The 19,709-nt window shown below is 44.3% G+C and overlaps 1 protein-coding gene across 2 annotated transcripts in view; it reads right to left on the bottom strand.

Moving 5' to 3' along the window:
- Positions 1 to 19,709, bottom strand: part of LOC125438692 (leukocyte elastase inhibitor-like) — a 164,189-nt gene that overhangs the window by 19,039 nt on the left and 125,441 nt on the right. Inside the window, exons 3-7 of one of the 2 annotated variants that reach the window (XM_048507135.1) lie at positions 18,316 to 18,453; positions 16,754 to 16,871; positions 13,755 to 13,897; positions 9,784 to 9,951; positions 7,754 to 8,186 (exon numbers count right to left, since the gene is read on the bottom strand). In XM_048507135.1, coding sequence (XP_048363092.1) covers positions 7,779 to 8,186; positions 9,784 to 9,951; positions 13,755 to 13,897; positions 16,754 to 16,871; positions 18,316 to 18,453 — 975 coding nt within the window. In that variant the 3' untranslated portion in view covers positions 7,754 to 7,778. Of the gene's footprint in view, positions 1 to 7,151; positions 8,187 to 9,783; positions 9,952 to 13,754; positions 13,898 to 16,753; positions 16,872 to 18,315; positions 18,454 to 19,709 lie in introns of those variants that run through there. The other variant, XM_048507134.1, reaches the window with a different exon arrangement.

Genomic DNA, 19,709 nt, shown 5'->3' with positions numbered 1-19,709 from the left:
CAAGCAAAGGAAGAATCATGCCCACATTGTAATACTGGAGATCAGTTTTGAAGTGCTCAGTTGTCCGTTTAAAAATGATTTTGACCAAACATTTTAGGGCAAAAAAACCCCCAAACTCGTAGCCAAAGGAGACTTTTCAGTTAAAATAGTATACTCTTCTGTCTGCTTCCAGCCTCAGAAAGATTAGGAGTTTAAAAATAAAAGATTAGCTCAGTCTGGAAAAACAGACTTTGGAATATCTGACTATAAATTCATGAATTAAGTACAATTTTATCCCGCCCCCTTTTCTCCCACCGTCCATTCTACCTGTGAGGTGAATTGGGGCTGAGATATTGAGTGTGTGGCCCAACATCACCCAGAGATTTTCCACGACTGAAACAAGGATTCATGGCTGAACAAGAATGATCCATTCCTACTCCCAACACTGCAACCACTGTACCATTCAGGCACCCTTTGCTGGGTTCCTTCTAATTTTCCAAAACAGAATTCACTTCACGCAATAAAAGATTAAGCAGAGAGGGATTTATTGTTGCAGATTTTGAAACTGACCCTGGGCCAGGAAAAGCTGCACGGAACTAATCGAATCTTCATTGATTTCATGGGACTTTTAAGCACAACGGGAACATTTCTCAATTTTAGGCTTGCATTAGCCTGGTTTTACAGACAGTATGAGTACTGCATTCATGATCAGCTGTGCAGTGATCAAAAAAGAGCAAAACACCAAAGATTGTTTCCCAGAGTCTCATTACTGAACAACATTGTCAGTGATGGCAAGAGTGCCAAGAGTGCCATCACTGCTGAGAGGGATGGCAAGAGTGCCATCACTGCTGAGAGGGATGCGAGGCAATCTGGCTGTGAGCTCTGTCACCCCATTGTTTGCCAGGGCTGATTTGGGTGATCTGGCTAGCTAGGCCAGTGTCCCCTACCTTCCACATAGCTCCATGTGTGTCCCTCCTGAAGCATGTTTTCTTGGCATCATAGGACAGCAGACTTTTCCTTTTTAGGCAGGGTTTTGTGGCAGAAGTTAATCTTGCATCTGGAGCTGATATTTTAGTACACTTTATGTAACTAATTATTGATATATTGAATTAGTATTTCATGGTATTTTCTCCCCAGAAGACTCACACTCTAAACACTCAACAATGTGCTATAATAGTGAATAGTGATCAGATGTCCAGACTTACTTACTTACTTAGTTACTTACTTAGTTAGTTAGTTAGTTAGTTAGTTACTTACTTACTTATTTATAATTTGATTTATAGGCCACCCTTACCTATGACAATCTCAGGGTGGCTTGTAACAAAAATTCATAGTTAAAATCACAGCCATTTCTTATCATACTTCCCAATTGTGCCAAAAACAAGCTGTAACTAAGGGGAATGAAGGAAAAAATGGGGGGAAGGGAGGGGGGAAAGAAGGATAGGGAAAATGAGGAGGAGGCCAGCTATGTTGGAAATACCATTGCTGCCTTCAACCATAGCCCTGGTGGAATATATTGATTTTTCTTTAAGAAACGCCATAGATGGGGGCAGGGTTTGAATGGGGCCTGGGCTGTTGCAATAGGTTAGTCTAGGGGAATCCAGCCTGAGCTCAGGGTCCAGATAATTTACTAGTTTTCCCATCAGCCCCTACCAGCATGGCCAATTGGCCATGCTGACAAAGGCTGATGGGAATTGTAGTTCCTGAACATCTGGAGAGCCGCAGGTTCCCTACCCCTGGGCTAGCCCTTCCTGTGATGTTTCCCAGATAGCATCTGTGCTTCCTATCCCCGAGTACCCTTTAAACTTGATAGGAAAAAAAATCTCAGTTCATGTCTCAGTTCAGGCATTATTCCAAACTTGCTAGTCATTTTTTAGAGTCCAAACCATGGCTTGAGCTTCCAAGCAAACTGCGGTTTGGAGTTGCTTCTCTGCTTTCATTTCCCATCCTCTCAATGTTCAGTTTCGTAAGTTTAAAATAATCATTTCTATTTCCGTTGCCCAGCAGGGAAGGTAGAACAATGAGCCCTAACCATTGTTTAACCATAACAGAAAGCCTTATTTAGCATTCACTGTGTGTGGCTTGGTATGCTTCAAAACATGGGCCCCTTCCGCACACGCAAAATAATGCGTTTTCAAACCACTTTCACAACTGTTTGCAAGTGAATTTTGCTATTCCGCACAGCTTCAAAGAGCACTGAAAGCAGTTTGAAAGTGCATTATTTTGTATGTGCGGAATGAGCCTTGGTTTGTGAACTGACTATCCCAAACCAGTTTTTGTCAAACAACAAAGTTTCCTTACCCATGACCGTGTATGATCAGCTAATATGTTTGCTTCTTTGCAAGCTCATGTGCTGGGAAGTCATGTTCTAAACGTGAAAACGTGTGTTCTAAACATGAAACAGGACAAATGGGGAATTTCTGCAATAGATAGCTAGAAGAACATCTGAGGCCACCCTCGTCTCTCACATAAATTATGAGTAAATTACTAGCAGATTGCTCTTGCATAATGTCACCTGTCTGAGGAAATCAACAGGCTTTGTGCCCATTTATAATTTATCCTCTGAGCTCTGTGAGATGGGTAAACATGTTATAAACAGAAACACAGAAACTGTAATAGGATTGCTCAAGGTCACTTGCTAAGCAAGAGGGAGAGAGAGCCAAGAAATGACAGGACTGCTTGAGAAACCCTTCAGAAATCGGGATTTCACCTTTCTATAGCTTCAGTTGTGACATTTCAAGGGGTGAAACCCTAAAGGCAGAACCAGGTGTAGGACTTCTCTTTCAGATTTGACCTTTCCTGGGGAGTGAGTTCCTGGGAGCGATTGTTACATCAGCAATAGCCACGACCAATGCAATTCGCTACGCAGACTGAAATTCACTTCCATTAGAGCTGCTCGAATGGTTAAAGCGATTCCTCTCTTTCAGTTCTGTAGGACTGTATGCGATAATTGTAATGCCCCGTTTACAAAAAATGCCAAATACCAAAGAAATGCAAATTCCTTCGTAATGTTTCCGCTCAAAGTGTTTGCTTTATTGTTTGCTGGATGCCCTTCAAACTCATTGCACTATTCAGCTGTTGGCTGAGTTTCAAGGGCAAGGCAAAAGGTTTGTATTTGGTGTTCAGTGTATTTCTGTCTTTGGTTCCCTCTTCTACAAACGAAGTACCATTTCTGATAATATCAGAATGAGTGATAGGAATAATACCTGGAAAATGTCGAAGGCTTTCACGGCCGGAATCACTGGGGTGCTGTGTGGTTTCCGGGCTGTATGGCCGTGTTCTAGCAGCATTCTCTCCTGACGTTTCGCCTGCATCTGTGGCTGGCATCTTCAGAGGATCCTCTGAAGATGCCAGCCACAGACGCAGGCGAAACGTCAGGAGAGAATGCTGCTAGAACACGGCCATACAGCCCGGAAACCACACAGCACCCAATCCCCCCTTCTGTTTCCCCACAGAATGTGAGAAAGAGTTACTGCGGAGCTGAGGCGCCCAACGTCGGCGACAAATAGAGATAAAGCCTCCTGGCCTCCTGCCCCCACAGACCAATGGAAACATCCCGTTTCTCGTGGGAGCAGAAGGTGTCAGGGGTAAGCCCTGACACAAAGCGTGTGAAACCATAAAGAAGAGATCAAGGGAAGAATGTCCCATTGCAGCAGTGGCGACATAGAGTAGGCTGAATACATATATCTTGTAGCGATTACATTGAAGCAGGAGTACATCTCAAACATCCAGATACAATCACCACCCCTACATTTTGTAGCAACTACATTGAGCTAGGAATGCTTCTCAGTCAACTAGGCGCATCCCTGACAGCAGACACCAAAGGGTGATGGGCCACAGTCTCCACAAAGTTCTGCAGCAATAGAATTAGTTGCTGGATTTCAAATACTTGAAGAAACAGTTTCTTTCTTTAAGCTGATGGGAGAAGAATTATTGTGCAACGAGGATCATTGAAGGATTGGAGCACCTTCCTTATGAGGAGAGGCTGCAGCGTTTGGGACTCTTTAGTTTGGAGAGGAGACGTCTGAGGGGGGACATGATTGAAGTCCATAAAATTATGCACGGGGTAGAAAATGTGGACAGAGAGAAATTTTTCTCTCTTTCTCACAATACTAGAACCAGGGAGCATACATTGAAAATGCTGGGGGGGGGGGGGGGGGGAATTAGGACTAATAAAAGGAAACACTTCTTCACGCAACGTGTGATTGGTGTTTGGACTATGCTGCCACAGGAGGGGGTGATGGCCACTAACCTGGATAGCTTTAAAAAGGACTTGGACAGATTTATGGAGGAGAAGTCGATCTATGGCTCCCAATCTTGATCCTCCTTGATCTGAGATTGCAAATGCCTTAGCAGACCAGGTGCTCGGGAGCAGCAGCAGCATTGCTGTCACCTCCTGCATGTGAGCTTCCAAAGGCACCTGGTGGGCCACTGCGAGTAGCAGAGCGCTGGACTAGATGGACTCTGGTCTGATCCAGCAGGCTAGTTCTTATGTTAAGAGAGAATTGCATCCCTGAAGGGACTGGCAACTTTGTAAGGGAAGGTATCCTGGGTTTTACATATAGAATTTTATGCTATTTTATGATGTTGTGCGCCGCCCTGAGCCCTTCGGGGGAGGGCGGCTTATCAATTAAATAAATAAATAACCAACCTTCACTGGATGGGCCCCCTACTGAGAGATGACCAAAAAATGCACAACCAGCCAGTATGAACAGAAATGCTGGTTTACAGAGCATGCCCAGATAATACTTGCCTTGGTAAAGGATTTGTCAAACGACCGCACATTCACCTCAGCACTTGGGCACTTATTAAATAATTTTTTCCCTCGCTAACAAATCTAGACAGCACCACCTACTGGTGGACCAGTTGCTTCAAAATGAAGTGCTGTTGTGCAGGGGGGCATCCAGAAAGTTGGACTTTATGTTCCTGTAGAGGCCCCCTGATCTGGTATGTCGATGTTGACAGAAACAGGGAAAACCAGGTCCTAGCCAAAAAGACTGAGGGGTTTTATAGCAGGCCTAAATCTATTCGTCTTTAGGGAACTGAGAGCCAGCCTGCTGTGGTAGTTTAAGCATCAGACAGGCTCTGAGAAATCTGGGTTCAAATTCCCACTCTGGGTGACCTTGGCCCAGTCATACACACTCAACCTAACCTACCTCACAAGGTTATTGTGAGGATAAAAAGAATGTCAGCCACTTTGGGTCACCACTAGATGGGAGACCTCCAAGAAATACCAGAGTTGCTACACAGAGGCAGGCAATCTCTGATTCCTTTTTGTATTTCTCTTTCTTCTCCCTTTACGGAGTCTCAGAGCGGCTTATAATCACCTTCCCTTCCCCTCCCCACAACAGACATCTCATCAGGCAGATGGGGCTGAGAGAGGCCTGAGAGAACTGTGATTGGCCTAAGGCAGGGGTAGGGAACCTTTAACACTCAAAGAGCCATTTGGACCCGTTTTCCACGGGAAAAGAAAACACTTGGAGCCGCAAATAATTTTTGACATTTAAAATAAAGATAACACTATATATATAGGGGGTTTTTTACCTTTTACTCAGCTCATTCTGAGAAGCGCATGGATGCGCCTGCCCTGCTGCCTGCAGGGCGGGCAAGGATAAAGCTGGCGGCTCGGCCTTGCCGGCTGCCGGGAAAGCACCTGCCCCGCTCCGACGGGGCGGGCGAGAGGGGAAGCCCGTTGCGTGGCCCAGCCGACCGTGGGCAGTTGGTGCGCCCGCCCTGCTGCCTGCAGGGTGGGCAAGGATGGGGCCGGCGGCTTGGCTTGTGGAGCCACAGTGCAAGGGCAGAAGAGCCGCATGCGGCTCTCGAGCCGCAGGTTCCCTACCCCTGGCCTAAGGTCACCCAGCAGGCTTCATGTGGAGGAGCGAGGAGTCAAACCCAGTTCTCCGGGTTACAGTTCACTGCTGTTAACTACTACGCCATGTTGGCTCTCCAGCATGTGGGTGGCTAGCTAATGCTGAAAGGTGATTCTGAAATAAATATGGGAGTCTCAATTTGAAGGCAGTCTCACCCACCTTCCCAGCACTGCTGAACGGTGAAGCGTACCAAAAGGTTTTTTTCTCCCATTTCCTTTGTGTTTTCTTATGTGTCTGCTCTCATGGTGCAGGGAAAATAACCTGGTTCTTAATACTAACAAGACAAAGGAGCTTATAGTGGACTATAGAAGGAATAGCTCAGAAATTCAGCCCTTGACTATAAATGGAGATCAAGTAGAGCGGGTGGCTAGTTTTAAATTTCTGGGCGTCATGATTAAAGAGGACCTGACCTGGGGCGTACAGACTGCCGCGGTGGTTAAGAAGGCCCAGCAAAGACTGTACTATCTGAGACTTTTAAGGAAACAACAACTGAATGGAAAACTCCTGGTGTCCTTTTATCATTGTGCTGTTGTGAGAGTGTCTTTAACTCTACTGCATCTGTGTATTATTCTCCAGTTGCATAGTGATGGATAGGAAGGCGCTCCAGCGGGTGATCACTACTGCACAGAGGGATTATCGGCTGCCCTCTCCCCTCCTTGGAAGAACTCTCTATAATTCCCCGCTTCAAAGAAAGCCCAAAGGAACATTCTTGAGAGACCCGTCTCCTCATCCAGCACACTCTCTTTTTGAACTGTTACCATCCGGCAGACGATACAGGTCTATCAAAACTAGGACAAAGAGGCTTAGAGACAGCTTCTACTCTAGAGCTGTGGCTATGCTAAACTCCGCGGCTTCGCGTTGATGTGTTTGGGGCTGTGTAGGGATGGGTGGAGGAAGGGGAAAGTGAGGATGGGGTATGAGTCTGAAATTGTGTGCATCGAGGAATGCTGCTGTAAATTTCGTTGTGCGTGCACAATGACAATAAAATGCTTATGCTTATGTACAAGTGGCTATATTATTCAGTGATATCTTCTCTAAATAACTCTATACCAGGGCCAGGCCTTTCTCCAAAAGAACACCCTAGCACAGACCTGGGCATTATATGGCCCGCAGGCCACATCCAGCCCGCTGGATGACCCTGACTGGCCCCCCTGCTGTGCTGGGGAGCGAGGCGCCTTTGAAAGCCCCGCAGAAGCTACTTGCCTTGGCTGCCGGCTTCTGCGGGGCTTTCAAAAGTGCCTCGCCCCCCTGCCTTTTGGCCCGGCCCTCCACAATATTTTCTGTTTCTTATGCGGCCCCATGGAAAAAATAATTGCCCACCCCTGCCCTAGCAGCACCCACTTTGAGATTGAACTATACAGAACCACTGGAGCAAAATCAGTGTCCTAAGAAATTGCACCACCCTCTGATAACAGTCAGCTGCAAGGAAGGACTACTGAGAAACTGCTCTAAGCTCTGTGACCACACCCCTTCCAAAGGCCATCTTCATTTAAAGCAACGAATGCCTGACTTGGTTTTACAAGAAACATTTCGTGCCGATGCAGCATGGCACAGTGCTCAAGTGTGCAGTTCAGCAAAAAAAGGACAAGAGAATCCAAGTGGAAATGAAATCAGGGTTTTTTTTCAGTGCAGTTCTATGTAGATTGACTTAAACCACAGTGGACTTAAATTGGAGGAACTGCAAAAGATTGGATGGCAAGTCAATGGCCTTGCCCCTCTCTCAATCAAGGGCTCCTTCCGCACATGCAGAATAATGCACTTTCAAACTGCTTTCAGTGCTCTTTGAAGCTGTGCAGAATAGCAAAATCCGCTTGCAAACAGTTGTGAAAGTGGTTTGAAAGCGCATTATTGTGTGTGTGCAGAAGGGGCCAAGGTAAGAATGCCTGGTTTGGGGGCTCTACTACGTGGTGCAGCCATTTGTTTAACATTTTATGGAGAGACAAATCTTCCAAAGAAAAGTATACTATTAGTTGGGTTTTGACGGATGAAAAACAGAAACGGATGATCAGCATTGAAATCCTCTTCTATAGGCAGACTATAGCAATTTGCCACTAGACCAGTTGCTGCTGCCGCTTCGGTACCCTCCTCATTCACTTCAATGAATGACTTGTGAAAAACTTTTGACACGTAGAGGTCACGGGAGCCTGACATTCCAGACAAATTGGCCTTGCCGCTGTCAAACACATCCAGCACTCCCAACGCACGCAAACTGGACTTCAGATCATAGCTCTCTTCCAGCTTGAATTTAGGGAAATGCAGATGAACATCATTGAAGGAAGACATCTTTCTTGGCTGCGTCCACTCTTGGAGGTTTGCTAAGGTGAGCTGCTTCTCCAGCTACAATGGTGGACAGAGAGGGAACGTCAGAAGATCATTCACACGTGTTGCCATGACACAAATATCTACATTTAATTGTTATAGACAAGCCTTTATTGGCATTCCAAAATACAATAAAACAATTGTCCATAAGAGACAGATAGATACAACAGCCATTCAGAGTCTTATCAATAGTTTAGTCCAAATGGACTCATCAAAAGTGCCATTCCTATACACCTCTCCACAGACCAGACTGAAAACCCACCAACAGAGCCCAGGCATCACAACAGCATACAGTATCGACACTCCACTATAAAACACAGAGTTTGTTAGAGTGGCACCTAACACAGAACAAGGGATAGGGGGCGAGGAAATGGGCAAACAATTGATTTGACTCCCATAGGTTGCCACAGCCTTCCGTTGTCACTCCATCTGGCAATCGATAACAAAACTACAACATCTCTCAATGAATCACCCACAGGTGGGTGACCCAAAGTCTACATTTAATTAATATATTGTGGGCAGCAACCGGAGATCACTGATTTGTATGTGAAATGATTGTGTAGAAGCGCTTGGTGTCATTCTCTGGTTCAGTGTGGAGGGTTTAGTATCAGTGAAGCTGTACTTCAGCGGTAGAGCACATTCCTGCAATCATGACTGTTCACCTTCAGTCTCCAGTAGGGTTGGGGAATAGTTATTTTAAATGGTTTTTTCAGGTTCGAATGTAAGATTCCTTGAAATTTTTGAAAAAATTGAAAAAAGCCAATTCCTTATGTCGGCTTTTTTTTAATGGTCAGGTTTTTTAGACCCAAACCTGAAAGGTTCCTGCTGCAGCCCAGGGTTCAGCCCTGCGGCTGTGTGCCACTTTCCAGTTCCAGGTGGATCTAAGAGTCCAGTGTTCAACTACATACCTGTTACCTCCCAGCTCTACTGTTGGCAGCAGGTCCAAATCAGTCCAAATCATGCAGATTTTTTTCGACACGGTTCAGGATCTGAAAAGTGGACCTGCTGCCTTTTTACCAGGTGAAAAAATCAGAAAAATACCAATAAGGTATTTTTCACTGGGGGAGAGGTGGTGGTGGTCAGTTCAGCTTTTGCCAAATGCTCACCCCCAGTCTCCAGAAAACAGGAGGAGTTTGGATTCATACCCCCCCTTTCTCTCCTGTAAGGAGACTCAAAAGGGGCTTACAAACTCCTTTCCCTTCCTCTCCCTACAACAGACACCTTGTGAGGGAGGTGGGGTTGAGTGAGTTCCGAAGAACTGTGACTAGCCCAAGGTCACCCAGCAGGAATGGAGGAGTGGGGAATCAAACCCAGTTCTCCAGATTAGAGTCCACCTGCTCTTAAACACTACGCCACGTTGGCTTTGGGTAGCAGAATTGGCAGAGTCCACTTGGCAACCCCCATGGCCATCTGCGTAGACAGTTCTGGGCCAGATGAAGCACTGATCTTACCCACTGAAGAAAACTTTTGTTCCTGCCTGCAACACTTCTGAATTAAAAAGAAAACATCCTAAGGGTTGCTTCTCCATATTTGCCATTTTTAATATATATATATATATGGTAGATCAGTGTTTAGGCAGAATATTGTACATTAATAAAAGGAGGAGGAGGCTCACCTGCTCCAAGCCAGTGGAGTTATCTTCAATGTCATCCGGCAACAGGATGATCATACTAAGTTCTTCTCCCTTGTAAGGCAGTTCCAGGACACGGCATTTGCATTCAGGGATGTACCGAAACGGGAGCTTCTTTTTCATGTACATCATCTTCACAGTCTTCTTTTCCTTCTGGATGCAGCATTGAGAAAATAATAAAAAATGTACGTACACCATTAGCTGAACAGGGATGAATGCACACATACAGGAATGATATCGGCTAAAATATGTTTAAACAAGTTGTGTTTGTAGCTCCAATGGCCATTAATTCTTCCTCTAATGTCACAGCCACTTTAGCTGAACAAGAGACATTCCTTCAGCCTGAGCTAAAGTATTGTGCAGTGATTCTCAAAGGGGAGGCGTGGCCCCATATCTGGACATCTGTAAATCTGAGGAACATTCAAAATTTGGGGGGGGGGGATGAGATGGAGGCATTTGAAATCCAATCCAATTCAAAAACCTTTATTAGGCATAAACCAGAAGTACCATACATTCCAAGTACAAAAGCAGGATCATTGTTATATATCATGTAGAACATGGATTAAAAATGTAACAACTGCTTCAGAAATTTCCACATTAGGGCTGTTCAATAGCTTAGACATTTTTAGTTTGTCTGAGAGAAACATAAATTCTAGAGGTAGTAAAGATCCCAGATTGGTTCTAATATCATTATACCTCGAACAGTAAAGCAGGATATGAGGGATTGAGTCCATAGCATTGGGACAGTACCGACAACAATGCTCACTTTGTGGGATGTTAAGGAAACGACCTTGAAGATAGACAGAGGGGAATGAGTTGCACCTTGCTCTGGTCATGACCCATCTGCACTTATAATTAACAAGCTGTTCTAAATATACAGCAGGGCTAGATTTCGGGGGGGGGGGGGGGGATCCCAAAATATAGAGGGGAACAGGAGCTTTGTGCAGCACTCAGGAGTGTTAAATTCCTTCTTCCCACTTGCAAGGGCCTTTTGTCAGCAACCAAAGTAGTTTTTTTTATATCACCCAAACCATTCTGAACATAAAATCTCAGATTCAGGCCCTTCAAAAAGGCACACAGCAAACAGGAATCAACCATAACATCCAGGGGCTGGCTGGCTATCATAAGACAACGGGTCTGACTGACGTACACTTCAGATTTTTCCAGAGGGCAGCCGTGCTCGTCTGCAGCAGAACAGCTAGATTAGAGTTCAGGAAGACCTGAGAGACCAAAGACAAAGTACACTTTGGCCGATTACCCACCGGCGCTGTAGCGCGCGGCAGGATTGGAAGTGCATCGGGGCAAGAAATCTGTCCCAACATGTTTCTTCCTTGTGGCACGCCAAGAAAGGAAGCGCATCGGGGCAAACAATTTTCTTCCATAATTTTCTTCTGATGCACTTCCTCTTTGCAGTGTGCTGAGAGATTTCTTATCCCAATGCACTTCCTCTTGCCCTGTGCATCTTCGCTTTCCGCAGGGAAAGCAAGCACACTTCTGATGCGACTTTTTGTGCCAGAGCGGGCCGAGGCTGGAGAACAGCTGCAGGGGGTAATCGCCCTTTGACTCTCAAAAGCACAAACACCCAAAATCTTGCTGGTGTGTAAGGTACTACCGGACTCAAATCTAACTACCATATAATATTGCTGCTGCTGTGTTTTTATGGTTATAGATTTGTGAATTGTTTTAAATTAACTTAGTTATTATGTGTAAAATGTTGGTTTTAGCCTCCTGTGTTTAATGTTATTATGTATTGTTGTTGCAGGCCTGCTGTACGCCGCCCAGAGCCCTTCAGCGATGGGCGGTTTAAAATCTAATAAGTAAGTAAGTAAGTAAGTAAGTAAGTAAGTAAGTAAGTAAGTAAGTAAGTAAGTAAGTAAATACTCTGATTTAGGACTGATATGAGTAACTGAGGAAATGAGCAGTGAAAAGCTAATAGGCAAAGCAATTTTTATTTAACCCTTTCATCTATTCTCTGGCATGCACTACAGTGGGCTAACCGAAATATGGCATTTTTTAATCAACCAAAATACTGGTTTGGTTGAATAAAAGAATATCAGAATATTAGAAATGGGGGGAGGTACTTATTTTGGAGAATAGCATTGTGACAAGATGGTCACCTGCATATAAATCAACCTGACAGTCAAAACGTCAGCATTTGGCCATGTTATAACTGAACAGCTGTAGCCTGCTTCCTGATGTATAAAGAGTACTGCATCAAACACTTGCAACTCTTCAGCTGTTTCCAAGATATGATCGCCTCTGCATTTCAAAGAGATCTAACTTAACTGCTCTCAGCAATGTCAGATGACAGAGGGGATCCTCACTCTTCTTCGAGAATGATCTGTTGCTTCGTGTTTTTAATTGGCTTATATTGGTCAGGGGAACACAGATCCAGTTTCCTATGAAGTTAACTTATGACTATCTGGCACAGGTGTTGTTGTTTTTTTGTATGCATGGCTCTTAGTACCACCAAGGCCAGCAAAGGGTCAGGGACCACCTTGCCGCATCTTCTGCCTGCTGCTTGCACTTATGCTAATTTGAAGATATTAAAACCTTCCTGTCTTCACGTCTGTAAGTGAATGGTGGAAGCTAGTTGTGTTATTTTACTGCACGTGCTTCGTCTCTGCCCTGTGCTTAAGCCTGAACCTCTTCTCTCATCAATAAAGAAGAAGAGTTTGGATTTATATCCCCCCTGTCTCTCCTGCAGGAGACTCAAGGGGGCTTACAATCTCCTTGCCCTTCCCCCCTCACAACAAACACCCTGTGAGGTAGGTGGGGCTGAGAGAGCTCCGAGAAGCTGTGACTAGCCCAAGGTCACCTAGCTGGAGTGTGTGGGAGCATACAGGCTAATCTGAATTCCCCAGATAAGCCTCCACAACTCAGGTGGCAGAGCTGGGAATCAAACCCGGTTCCTCCACATTAGATACATGAGCTCTTAACCTCCTACGCCACTGCTGCTCCTCTTACTTTTATTGGTGTGTTTCACTGTGTGTCTAAGAGTCCAAACCCCAGTGTCAATCAAACTATCAAAAAGGGCATTTGTTCCAGGGTCTCAGGTCCAGGACAGGGGAATCAAATGCTTTTTGCAAGGACCGGTGGGTTGAAAACTCTAGTCTTGGACAAGCATTGAATAGCAATATTGTGGCCTCAATCCAGCCAAAGAGTTCTGTGTGTAAAAACAGGCTTCTATTCACGTATCACTTTATAAATCAGAAACTGGTAGCACATAATCAATACAGGATCAAAATGTATACGGGAGTGTATATCCATACAAAAATGACGTCATTCTGCACCACATCGCTCATGCTAAGATGTACAACTAGTCACGCCAGAAATACCTTTCTCTACCGTGGTCAGGAGAAGATTGGCATTTGGAGTTGCTCAGATAATATTACAAACTATCCAGTTATTACACACTCAACCACAAAATGCATTTTGTACAAATGGCTGATACAACTAAGATGTAACCCAAAACTATGGTTAGCAAAGTTGGTACACACCATCAAGTCACAACTAACTTATGGTGATGCTATGCCCCTCAATGGCTGGGCTGCCAGCCAGCAGTCCCGTCTGCCCTCCCCTCTGGGGAGTCCACAAGAGACTGCCATCCCTGGCCTCGGAGAGCTGCTCTTATAAGCACTGAGGCCGGGGAGCAGGGATTGGGGAGGCGTAGCCACACCCCCAGGGGTGGGGGGCAAGGCTCCGCCCCCTAAGCCACACCCCCAGCCTCAGTGCTTATAAAAGCAGCTCTCTGAGGCCAGGGATGGCAGTCTCTTCTCCTCTGAGGAGAGGGCATGAAAGACTGCCGGCTAGGAGCCCAGTTGGAGGGGGGGCATGGGGGCCAGAGCTTAGGAGCTTCAGATATGTAATGTGGGGGTTGAACCCAATAACCCCCCCTTACCTACGTCCTTGACAGTGTCTACCCCTCTTAACTACTCTGCCATTCCAGCTCTTACCTTATTGGGTCTGAAAGGTGTCTCCTTTGTGTCTTCCTCTCGAAATTGCTCTGCCCAGCTCCCTTTGAAGTAGATCGCATTCACTAGAACAAGTCTGGTCATTCCATCAAGTGAATCCTCAGGTAACAAATCAAGGATTTTACCTTGAAGGAAGAAATGTCCGAAGAAATAATCATTTTCTTTGAAACACTTAAGACGTGTGGGCATTTATTACTGACCTTTCCTGCAAAGGAAACCCAATGCAGCTTACAACAAAATCAATGATAAAATAAAAACCAATACAAAAGTATCGATCAAATAGTATATGCAGAATAATGCACTTTCAATGCACTTTCAATTCACTTTACAGCTGAATTTTACTGGAGCAGCAGTGGCGTAGGAGGTTAAGAGCTCGTGTATCTAATCTGGAGGAACCGGGTTTGATTCCCCACTCTGCCGCCTGAGCTGTGGAGGCTTATCTGGGGAATTCAGATTAGCCTGTGCACTCCCACACACGCCAGCTGGGTGACCTTGGACTAGTCACAGCTTCTTGGAGCTCTCTCAGTCCCACCTATCTCACAGGGTGTTTGTTGTAAGGGGGGAAGGGCAAGGAGATTGTAAGCCCCTTTGAGTCTCCTACAGGAGAGAAAGGGAGATATAAATCCAAACTCTTCTTCTTCTTCTTACTGTATGAAATAGCAAAATCCACTTGCAAACAATTGTGAAAGTACATTGAAAGTGGATTGAAATTGGATTATTCTGCATGTGCTAAAGTGCCCTGTGGGCTAGTTCTAATGAAATACGAAGTTGGCTATCATCTTGGCACAACACTGGAACTTGCTGTGTTCCATCTAAACACATCTTTCTTTTCCAAGGCTGAGTTGCATGAAGTTTGCTGTGCTAAGTGCTGCTAACTCCCATTATATAACCAAGAAACCTTGTCCCCTTTCCCCAGAATGGTTCTGCAGTTTTGAAAGAAGTTTTGCTTTTAAAGGAGCTATTAAAATAATTAACTAAATATTATCCATATGAATGTTCATGCAGTGTTCATTGCATCTTTCTCTTCCTTTCTTCCCTATCACCTGACCCATCTCAGCAAATAACTCACATGGACGTAACTAAGGGTCAAAAACTGTGTGTCTACTGTAAGGAACCTGGAAGGACCAGAAATCAAGCAACTTTGAAGAGTTCTTTATTTCTTAAACTTCAGGACGCACAGTACACGGAATGCAGATTCTGACCTTCCCAAAGCAAATTGCCGCTTTTACGGGCAAAGCTACTCCGCCCACTACTCCCAACTATGTTTCCCACAATAGCAAAAAGGCAAGCTTCAGACATACATGATAAGCGCAAAGAGCAAGGTTAACGAAAGCAGCCATCCCGGGCAAACAGCCCAGATCGTGGAATGTTACCAAGGCCAGACTGGCCTGAGCAGAAACACACATCAAACCACAACCTTACATCTACACTGTGGGAATGGGCCAAATGTTTAAAAATTGTATTTGATATCAAGGAATATGGAGTTTGTATGAACCAAGGATTTGTAAAAATCAAAATGGGATTTCTGTGTATAGAGACCAGCATGACAGCAGACACGTAGCTAGTCATGCAGGCAAGCCAAAGATTAAAATCTTTAAGATCTTGTCAATAAGGGCCAGTGACAGAAGACATACATTTTTGACTTGTTTTTCAGAACTAGCTATAGGGGATAGCTACATGAATAAACAAAGCAATGAAGAAATCAGAGGTTAGAATCGAAGGACTTTGATTAGTTAACTGAAAAAGTGTTTTTCTATATTTCAATGAACATAGAAATGATAATGAGAGATTTATATTACTTGCATTTTACTATAATTCAATTCGAGTAGAATCAATGTTTGTATGGGTTAAAATCATGTTTTAACTTTTAAAGTGAAATCATTTTCAAACTGGGAAAGGGAAGTTTTATGATTCTAAGGAATATATGTAAACCTGTGTACCCTGGAGAGGTATCTCTCTTTGGGAGCAAACTTAGGAATGTACTACCCTGTTTCCCCGAATATAAGACATCCCCTAAAAATAAGACATAGTAGAGGTTTTGCTGAAGTGCGAAATATAAGGCATCCCCCGAAAGTAAGACACAGCAAAGTTTTTGTTTGGAAGCATGCCCGACGAACAGAACACAGAAAAATAAGACATGCCCTGAAAATAAGACATTGCACATCTTTGGGAGCAAAAATTAATATAAGACACTGTCTTATATTTGGGGAAACACGGTAAGTACCTGGATTTGATAAACCAGAAAAGGCAGAATTTAGTGTATTGCCCTGCCAATGGGAGGGACACAGAGACAGAGAGAGACAGGAGGAAAATTCCAGCTTGTGTATGTGACAATGTTTTACTCAGAGAAGCAATTTGATTCAAAGGCTGTCTTAATGTGACAAGGAGACAGAATCATCCAATCAGATTTTAAGGTTCATGCAGTCACACGTGAAAGGGAATGATCTTATGGGATACGTTTACAGGTATGAACTATGACATATGTATTCTTTGTATTTACAAAAATGAAGTCTTTATCTGGGTAAAGTGTGACTCTTCTAGAGAGTTACCCTGTGTGTGAACCATCAAATTCAGCACAGTAAAGCTTTTCTTTTGTATGGGGTGGGTGTGTCTCTCTCTCGAGAATACCCTGGTCAGATACCTATGCTGTCCAGTAAAGCTATCTTTTCTGTTCAAACTTTGATTTCTGTGGGTTTCTTTCCTTACCATTCCTTATGACACACAGCTGCTGAGACACGGGGTCTGGCCTCACTACACAATTATGAATTTTCAGGAATACACAACTCTCATTTCAATTTGAATCTTATGCTATAGAATACAGATGTCACGTCTATATGATTTACAGCCCAATCCAGAGGAGGAACGGATTTCAGTCACCCGTTATTATTCTAAACAGCACTTTCTAACAAGGAACAGACTAATCTGCAGACCAACCCAGAGAAAGACCAAAGGCTAAGCCACAATGTCTAAGACTCTCTCACCTTCGGTTTGCTCTTCAACCCACTGGTTAATTTGTTTTCGGACATCAGCAGCAGCATTTTGGAAATCCACTGGAGATAACTCAGCTCCATATAGTTTCTGAGTGCTAACCAAAAAGTCCTGGAGAAATCATGTGGGTTAGCTTTTAAAATACAGCATAAGCGCCCAGATGCCCTTTGTGAACTGTTAACTAGACCTAATTAATCTCAGCAATTGCATTTCTTTGTATCAACCTCCATAGTGTGATCAAAATAACTACCATCGTAGGGAAGTTCTCACCTTGCGCACGACAGAAGTAATAAACAGTGAAATATCAGTAGGAAACCTAGCACCACCCATTCATTAGACAGGAAGTGACCTTCAGACTCACTATAAGGGCTGTTCTGCCCCCCAAGTGAATCTGTTTTTGGTGCCCTGTACTTGGCTAGGATAGAGCAGCGGAGACACAAGCCAGGTTCAACAATTCAAACAATAGGTTTATTACTTAGGAGAATTAAGAAGAGAAGAAGAAGAGTTTGGATTTATATCCCCCCTTTCTCTCCTGTAGGAGACTCAAAGGGGCTTACAATCTCCTTGACCTTCCCCCCTCACAACAAACACCCTGTGAGGTAGGTGAAGCTGAGAGAGCTCCGAGAAGCTGTGACTAGCCCATGGTCACCCAGCTGGCGTGTGTGAGAGTGTACAGGCTAATCTGAATTCCCCAGATAAGCCCACAGCTCAGGCAGCAGAGCGGAGAATCAAACCCGGTTCCTCCAGATTAGATACATGAGCTCTTAACCTCCTATGCCACTGCTGCTCTTAAGACCCTAACTCCTCTCTTGGGTCTGTCTAAATCAAATTACTTGCTTGTCTTGAGCTGATTTGAAGCTGTAGACTGTGTCTTCTCTTGGTTGCTTTCAAGAAAGTCCACTGTGTCTTGCTTCCTTTTAGTTCCTTCAGTCTTTGTCTGATTCAAATTGCTATTAATCTTAACTTGTGCTCTGTATATCACCATAGACTACTATGAACCACCAAATACATCACAAATATTACAGTCTCCAGCTCCCCTTGGCACCTTGCTCTGACTGACTGCTTAGAGCTAAAACAGGGGATTGCTGGGTAAAAAAGGAAGACTGCCTCTTGGGAAATGTCTTAAAGGGACAGGGGCTAACAAAAATTCCCTTCCTTAGAAGACTTTACAATGAACTAAGCCCATGCTAACTATGGGGAAACTGAAGCTTAATGAGGAAATAACAAAAGCCTCTGTGAGGGCAAGACAAGGGCCACTTCCTCTTGCATCACTAGGCAATATGTGACCACAAAACTTGAACAATGCGTGGGCATTACTGTATTGGTAACTGGCAAAAAAATACCAACATCCTATAAGACATGGGATTTTTAACAATGTGCAGTACCCTTTTCCCCCTTTGTTGAAATAACAGAACTCAGTTTTAGTTCAATCAACACTTTTCAGTTCCAACTGACTAAAGATTCTGTATCAGGAAGGGATTGTAGGCCAGACAAAAGCAGCCCTGATGACCATTTAAGTATTCAAAGTTCTCTCGTGTACCAGAAATCAACTTACTTGCAAAAAGTTATAAGTCTTCTCTCCGTACAACCGATTAGCAACCTTCAATATATAGGGGGCATCGCTCCTGTTAAATTCAGCATTGAGTGTTTGGAAACTCGAATGAATGTCTTCAACACCATCAAAATGAAATGCCTGCCAAGGGAAGCAAATTATGTACATATTTGATTTATACTAAGGTGACCAGATTTTTCCTCCTGTAAAGCGGGGCGGCCGCAGGAGCACACTGCCTTTTGCGGCGCTCCCCGGTCAGGAAACCGGGAAGTGCCCCAGAAGGCAGTGCGGCAGCGCAGGAGGCGCACGTGGGACAATTTTAAAGCCACGCGGGACGCGGGACACATTGAGCAAAAGCGTGAGTGTCCCGCCAAAAGCGGGACGGCTGGTCACCTTAATTTATACCCCACCTTTTCCTGGCAACGCCAGTGTCTGGGCAGCTTACAACATAATAACGTGTTTTAAAAAGGCAATATTCTAATGCTTTTCTTTGCACGTACACCGAGAAGAAAACAGACTCCTGACAACGCCATGTGCCTTCTGGAATGACACAAAACCTTTTCTTAATCAGTCTGACTTCTAGGACTCAATAACAGAATGTAAAGAAAGAAACATATTGTTACCTCCACCAGTTTTTGGGATGGAGTAAACTAGGGGTGGCCAACTTATGGTGCTCCATATGTTCATGGACTACAATTCCCATCAGCTCCTGCCAGCATGGACAATAGACCTTTAATAGGCATTAATAAATCAAGCAAAACTGAAAGCAAGAATCAGTGCAGGGATCTGAAATACAGCATATCAACATATCAAGACCTCTCCCAAGAAATTTGCAACCATCTCCAGCATCATGGATGAGCAATTATTTAACAGAAAACAAGGCCAAAGATTAGGGGTGGGAACGCCTTAGTAACAGAGGGATAATACAATGAAAATCAGGTCTAAAATCTGCATATTTAGGACAGTCAAATAAAATGTGCAGCATCGTCTCAGGAGTATTGGTGCAATAAGTGCAAACCCAGACTTGTACAGGGGTCTTCGAAAAACGTCCTTGCAGGTAGGCTGAGGGGAAAGAGTTACACCTAGCTCTAGTGAAGGCCCACCTTTGATTGGGATTGAATAGAACCTTTAAATAATAAGCCATTTGCACCGAAGTATATGAGTGAGCATGAAACCCTGGCTTTATGAACCAAGAGTTGGAGTTCTTGATTTAAGAGACGGGATTTAATAGTCTGCAATATTTCGATGGGGGCTAGCATGAGCAAAGCACCCCAGGGCGATCAGCTTGTTCTCAGTGTGGAGCCACCAGTCAGAGTGTTGGATCTCAGGGAGAGCCAAATGAAGAAAGCTATTTGTATCAGTAGAAAAACAGAGCCTGGTCAGGAACTTGAAAGAAA

This window comes from Sphaerodactylus townsendi, linkage group LG09 (genome assembly GCF_021028975.2).
Source record: "Sphaerodactylus townsendi isolate TG3544 linkage group LG09, MPM_Stown_v2.3, whole genome shotgun sequence".
Classification (NCBI taxonomy): domain Eukaryota; kingdom Metazoa; phylum Chordata; class Lepidosauria; order Squamata; family Sphaerodactylidae; genus Sphaerodactylus; species Sphaerodactylus townsendi.
The sequence above is the reverse complement of the archived record's forward strand: the minus strand, read 5'-3'. Positions and strand labels throughout refer to the sequence as shown.